Raw genomic sequence first — 7,500 nt, 5'->3', positions numbered from 1 at the left:
TAGGATATGATGTACCTATATATTGTATGTATATGGTATGTTGGGGTTTATGCTAGGGGCACACGAGCGATTTTTATCGCCCGATCGCGGCGATTAAAATCGCCAGCGAATTTAATCGCCCGATCACGAATTTGTGATTCAAATTCAAACTTCAAAACATACAGATGTACATAGTGAAATTATAAATTCAGATTGAAAATAGGCTTATTTTTCATAATTATGTACTGATACTGATAGTACCGTATATGATCGCGTAATAACCGCGGGCGCCTATAAGCCGCACCTCAATTTGAACCGGGTAACCAAGTATTGCGCCTAGTATATTTCCCCTCACGGTATGGTGCACTTATAAACTGCACAGAGCAAATACAGGGTTGAAATCTGAATCCAAATTTGCGGTTATTACGCGAGTATATACGGTATATACAAATTACAATTTTGTAAACAATGTTTTTTTAGTTATCATACTCAATCATAATATATATTTTAGATACTTTAGTCAAAACATCAGCTTTAGCTACATTCCTTTTTGAAATTTACAAATTGACCTTTTACTGTTTTAAAATGATCAGAATTGGTTGCTTTAAACATAACCTGAAAATGCAGGAAATGCGTTCACCGCGTGTGCTGGCACACACCATAACTGCCACTTATGCTATTAAAGCGTGTATTGCGAGAATTTTCCAGTGTTTTCCCCATTTTCATGATACCTACCGTTATTGCTTGAGTAACAGAAATTGTCTAGAGTGATGATAACATGTCTTAGAACCTTCGTATTTACCAAATCCAATGAAATCATGCACGATTACAATTTTGCGTTCTGTTTCTGTTTACCGTTGCCATCTCTCGGATTTTATCGCGGTAGCGCGAGACATCTATCAGGGTGTAGTAATGCATACCGTCGCACCCTAGAAATCAGGTCAGAGTGTAAACACAGACGTTCATACTAGCGTAACAGCAGTGTAGTACTAATAATAGCAGGCAATTTTGGTGCTTACTAAAATTAGAATTCCCCCAAGGTTTTGTATTTTATCTCAGCTTACAAACAATCCCATCAGTTGTGAGTATGTCAGAGGATGTACGCAGTGCTACGTACGTTTTTTCACACACGCACACCTCGCGAAAACTCGCGAGGTGGTCAATTTAACCTGACCCCAGGGAACCGACGGCGTAAATCGGTCGCTCCTACCTTGAGTATGTCCGGCAGCATGCGTCGGATCTGTGGCATGGTGATGGTCGTCATCATCTGCTCTACTAGCTCTGTGCGGTCACCGACGTAGTCACTGATCGGCTTCAGTTCCACCTGCAGGTCCATCTCGGCAGCGTCACATCCCGGCGACTCGGTGGCCTAGCCAACAGATTGTTACAGATTGCCAGTGAGTCCCACTCCCAAATGAAAACTACCCATACATCTCAGCCGATTCCATGCCTAGAACTAACCTCGGCCATACCACGTGGGTTTATATACGTCTACATCTTATATTTTGCGACATGTCTGAACTTGAAAATTTTACCTGATGAGGAAATGTAACAATAATTTATTTCCTAACTTAAGATTTTTGAATGAAGTTTTTTAATAGAATCACTGCAAATCAGATGTCGTGTAATGCTATCATCTACAATTTCACCAGTATTTTGTCTAGAGTATCTAGTAGTTCTCTCAATATTAATTGGGTCCGATACTACTGATCCACATAGTGCTGGATATGGCAGGCAACCTGTACTGGACAGCTGAAGTTAGATGTAGGTTTGGAATTGAATGAGGTGTGCCCATTGACTAAAAATGATGCAGATATCCTCTCCTGATTTTTTAATAGCAACACTGACCATTTGTTGCGATGATTTTTTAAATGAATTCATGAGAAATTCACAGACTAAAAGGCACAGTTATGTGCTGGCAATGTTTTTTCCCATGGCATATTCTGCAAATGACACTTGTGTAATGTGTACATATAAATTAAAGTAACGATGCAACAGGAGTATTCTGTATACTCTGATGACAGATGAGTTTATCATCTTGTAAAAGCTTGTTAAATGCTACCATGGCTTGTATGCACTTGCTGCAGCAGGCTTCCAAGTAAAACCATTATATATATACTATTCATAACATTACATACAATCCTGGTGAGGGGGACAGTGGATGGACGAATTGCATTTTGAAACCAACCCGTGTCTGTTCAGCCTTCTTTCTCTTTGTGCCTTTCTTCTTTAATAGCTCTTTGGACTTCCTTTTCTTTCCTTTCATATCTTTAGCCATACTTATGTTTCTTTCCTTGGCTGTCCGACTGGTTGGAGCCAGTTCCTTTCTAACATCCTGTGTCGAGTCTGGTATCATGGTCTGAAGTACGCAACCAAAACATTAAAGAAACATATTTATAAAACAAAGCATGCTGTTCCATACACATTAACATCTCCAAAAATATTTTCTTATTTAGATATCATCATCAGAACAATCTATTACTAGTACTGTTATCAGTACAGCGGTTCCATAATTATAGGGACAGTTCGGGAACCATGAAAATTAATAGACTATAAGCAGTACTTTCAATAAAGTGGTGAATACATTTCCTGTCGTACACACATGCCTACACGCACCTTATGCAATCGTCTGTACACAACACACCAGAACTAATATTCAACCAAGCTAAAGTGTTCAAGGCCTCAACGTCTCAACCACGCAGAAAAATCACAGTATGCTGTGTCCAAGGAACCAACAAGCCAAGTGACCGCAGATTTGCTGGCCAAGCACATTCTGTGACAGGCATCCAATGAAGTCCTTGTTCCCCGTAATGACATTGCTGATTCCAGGAGGTCGCTATCAATACCCGGTCGCATCCAGACAAGCATTGAGAATGTTCTCAATGTAGTGGGATGAATTCAAGCTTTCACATCGTTTGGAAAGGAGCCTTGAAACACACCTGCCTCATAGTTGAGATAGTCACGACGGATGATCTTGGCTCTTTGAAGGATGGAACCTCAGTGAATGATCAGCTGTCTTCAACCACAGCTTTTGCTTAGATCCCTCTTCAAAACAAGAGACCACAACGATTCATTTGTTACGCTGATCAGGGATCAGCCGTTCAATCTCTCTCTAAGCGTGTATGTGTCTATTTATTGCGAAAAAAACGAGAAACAGCAAGCACTGTCACTAGAGGGCCTGTAGTCAGCCAATTGCTAGTTGAGTGCCTGCACGTACGATTATCTCAAACCCATGAATCAACTCCACCATTGAGAACATGTGCTCGCAATCACTTGAGTTTTTATCACTGCCAGTCATAGTCACAACCGACGTCCCACTTTTCTGTATAGCCGGTCAGGCATGCCCAAGGTAGACAGCATAATGGCGATCAAAGCACGCCAAGTGGAAAAGTTTTTGCCAACAGGCACTTTGCACCTAACAGTCTATCACAATCATTGACTCTCTTGTCCAAGCCAAAGTCAGCCTTCCATCATATCTTCCTGGCCCATTTCATCACAGAAAGACATAGGAGTGTCAACTGGTTTACTAAAAAGATAATAAGAGCTGAGGAAAGCCTTTGTGATGACAGGCACCACTGTCATGCAGCGATTTTTTACAGGGCGACTGAACTCTTGTCTAAGTTTCTTCTTGCCCTACTTCCTTTTGGATGCAACAGCATTCCTGCAACTTTATGGCCACACCATTTATTACACATCATTAGCTTCAGTAATTTTGAGCACTCACCACCACCACCACCACCATCACGGACCACCACCACCACATGCTATCTACAACACCAAAGTCAGGCAAAATCACCTAATCCATGAAAGCCTCCATGTTTGTCCACAACTTCTTGTAAGCAAGCTAAAAGCCTTTCCAGATTATTTCGCATTTCACTGATGACTGAGGATTCATAGTTGGCTTATGTACCTACACCTGATGGCATATGAAGCGCATATACTCCAGTACATTTTCACAATAGCTTTTAGTGTTCATTATTGACTAAGCTAAAGACAACAACAGAAATTTGACATGTTTGCAGTAGCTGGATGCGTGTAGTGGTAGTAGGTTAGGTGTGTTATAAACCTAACTACTTCACCTATCAAGGAGAGTTCCGAGTGATTGATCGAACATCATTGTCTAGATACATGATCTAAGACGCATGTCTACTTGCTTATACAATGGCATATGTTACGTCATTGTTTAAAAAGGAGCCTAATCACGTTCCTTTCTCTAGTATCAAAATGTCCCAGGTAAATTTTTTGCCATAAATTCATCGAATTGCCGAACTTTGTGTATTATTTGAACTTACCTCTAAATGTATTCCAAAGCAAAATTAAGCCAAAAAATGAATCACGTGCCTCAAAATTAAGCTCAAAAACATGTGTCACAATAGTTCTATACCAAGAGTTCAGAGATTGTGAGTCGACAAGTTTTCCAAAAGTGCCACCGGCGGCCATCCTTGATTTTGAGATAGAACGTTGTGTCTTGGATAATTTGTTCCTGTGCCACTAAGAACGATTATGCCATAGGAAACTATTGTAAAGCAATGATTTGAAGTCAACCCCCCTAACTGTGCTCATTAGCATGTCTACTAATATAAAGGTAATTTGAATCAATTTCAAACTTCAAAAATACAGAAATGTAATAGCGTGAAATTATAATCAGATGAAACTAGGCTTATCTTTTCAATAATTATGTACTGATACTGGATAGTACCGTATATGATCGCGTAATAACCGCGGGGCGCTATAATGCCGCACCTTCCATATTGAACCGGGTAACTAAGTATTAGCCTAGTAATTTCCCCTCACGTATGAGCGCACTTATAACCGCCAGAGCAAATACAGGTTAAATCCCGAAAGCCAAAATGCGTGTGTATTACGCGAGTAATACGGTATAACAATTTTGTAAACAAGTTTATAAGTTATCATACTCATCATAATATATATTAGATACTTTAGATCAAAAACATCATTTAGCTACCATTCCTCTTTGAAATTACAAAATTGACGGGCTTTTAACTGTTAAAATGAGCCACAGAATTGGCCTGAAAATGCAGGAAATGCCATTTCCAGGCTCTAAGTTTCAAAAAAAAATTGGGGGAGGGCCGGGCCGCATGGCTTCCAACGAGCCGCGTTCACCGTGTTGCTGGACACACCATAAACTGCCACTATATGCTATTAACAGCGAGTATGCGAGAAATTCCAGTGATCATGCACTCATGCAAATGAATATCAGCACGATTACAATTTGCGTTCTGTTTCCTGTTACCCTTGCCATCCCTCGGATTTTCCTCGCCGTAGCGCGAGACATCTATCAGTGTAAATAATGCAATACCGTCGCACCTAAACCCAGGTCAGAGTGAACACACAACGACGTTCATACTAGCGTAACAGCAGTGTATACTAACCCCTCCACTAAAGCTGTTAATAAAGAGAAGCCTTGGAATCCAAGTCAGATAGTAACACGGAATGACAATGACAGAAAGTGCTCTGAATTATTTGACGATAAATTATCTCAATAAATTTACCAACAAATTGCACGCCCTTCTTGGTTAATTATGCATAGTTCAAAGACGCCATTTGTGATTTGAATCGGGCAGACGCACAATGAAAAAATAATTTTTTTTCTTTCGGGCTCTTTTTGCAAACCCCCCCAAAATTCAGGCTACTTTTCATTTCCAGGCTCTTTTGCTAACCTCCACTTTCCAGGCCGAACTTTTTCCAGAAGCTGTTTTCCTCAAATGATACACACACCAGAGCTAATACACACATCGCGGGGCGCCGCCACACAACCACATCACCACTCAAGCCCGCACCCGCACCCCCAGCACACGCACGCACGCATTCACGCACACACACACAACACACAGACACACAACAGACCACAACAGTCAAATATCACAAGTTATCTCACCACTGACAGACTAAAGAAAACTGATAACAAACTACACATCACAACCACCAAATGAAAGTAATACATCAACAGGTCACAAACACAGAAACTATTACAGCTACCCAAATAGTAAATCCCCTACGAGCTAAGGATCGATGTTTAACCGAATTTCTTTGCCGCTGGTTCAAAGGCCCCAGTAAGGGCCCTGAAGCCAGGGTTTGAAGAAAGCGGTCCGCGAGCAACGTGGAATGGCTGTGCACATCGACGCTGCGTATCGTGCCTGCGGCAGGGCGGCATTGATTGAATAGGGGGGGGCACGATGTTCAGCGTGTAACTAATCAAACTACAAAGATTATAGAGGTGTCATGCGGACCATGAAGAGCGGCAGCAAAAACCTTCGCGAATTGACAAACAAAAGCACAATCGGGAAGACAACACAGTGTGCTCGCCAGGGAAAAATATACGTGTGAATTTCAATAGGATTTTTCCATGATTACCCGTCTACACCATCCCATACTGTCGTTGGTCTCTAACGGCACGTGCACGACCCGGCAGGCACACCACCGACACACAGACGCCACGGCACGCATGCAGGCACGCACAGCGCTCAAGGCACGCACAGCATCGCAGCGCAGGCAATATCACAGCAGCACGCCCGCAGGCCACAACCGCACACACTAGACCGCCCCGCACAGCACGCACGCGCGCAGCACGCACGCGCGCAGCACGCACGCGCGAGGCACGCACGCGCGACAGTGCACACACGCTAAGCACAGCCTAGCAGCACACACGCATCGCACGCACGCCGCAGCAGACACGCAAGACACAGCTCACGAGGCACACACTATAGTAATTAACGCCGGCGGACCGCGACGCGCTTCAGATTGAATCAAATACACACATGCATGACTAATGATCAAACACTTGACAGCCACACTTACCAGAACATCTACCGCCGGCCGTGAACCGCTGCCGCTAGCGGCAGAGGCCGAGCGAGATCGCAGGCGCGGAGACCATTGACCTGGACATCGATTCCAGCGACTTTGCTTGGGATCGCCCCCAGAATCGATTTCGGGGCTCTTTTTGCATTTCGGGCGAAATATCGCACCCCGCCCCCGTTTTTTTCCCCGCCTGACACGCACAAATTATTGTCTGGTAATTGGTCAAATCAATCTCCTATGCTTATAACTGCATAAAACTTGGGTTTTGAATGTTGGTGTAATCAGTGAATTTTCGCCTGTCAGGGAAACTATATCAGAGCTATATTAGTTTATTCTGAGCAAAATTCCCGGCAAATACCCTTTTTAACCGCTGTGATCCCTCATTTTCGCAGTAACACTTTGGTTCAAGAAAAAACATGGTCCCAATAAAACCAATGTCCATTACATCAATACATAAAGACATAATTACAATCAATAGTAGTTTATGTTATGGTTAGGGTAACAGGATAGGTAGGGTAACAGGTTAGAGAATTAGGTTAGTAGGCAAATGTGGTTTATTGGACCACTGTCTCTATCCTTCGGGCCGCACCATTTGGAGGCCAACTAACAACTAAGAGGGTCTAGTCCCCCTGGTGTACGCTGCGGAACGCTACCTGGTACCTCTACGGTATACCGAACGTATCCCTGGTACCACAATATCCT

General features: G+C 42.8%; 1 protein-coding gene across 1 annotated transcript in view; it reads right to left on the bottom strand.

Moving 5' to 3' along the window:
* The window catches only part of LOC106805968, a 44,932-nt gene that overhangs the window by 33,740 nt on the left and 3,692 nt on the right, over positions 1-7,500 (bottom strand). Inside the window, exons 2-3 of the mRNA XM_014807777.1 lie at positions 2,168-2,338; positions 1,190-1,348 (exon numbers count right to left, since the gene is read on the bottom strand). Of these exons, the coding sequence (XP_014663263.1) occupies positions 1,190-1,348; positions 2,168-2,338 (330 nt within the window). The remainder of the gene's footprint in view (positions 1-1,189; positions 1,349-2,167; positions 2,339-7,500) is intronic.

Source organism: Priapulus caudatus, unplaced genomic scaffold (genome assembly GCF_000485595.1).
Source record: "Priapulus caudatus unplaced genomic scaffold, Priapulus_caudatus-5.0.1 Scaffold135, whole genome shotgun sequence".
In the NCBI taxonomy this organism is placed as follows: domain Eukaryota; kingdom Metazoa; phylum Priapulida; class Priapulimorpha; order Priapulimorphida; family Priapulidae; genus Priapulus; species Priapulus caudatus.
The sequence above is the reverse complement of the archived record's forward strand: the minus strand, read 5'-3'. Positions and strand labels throughout refer to the sequence as shown.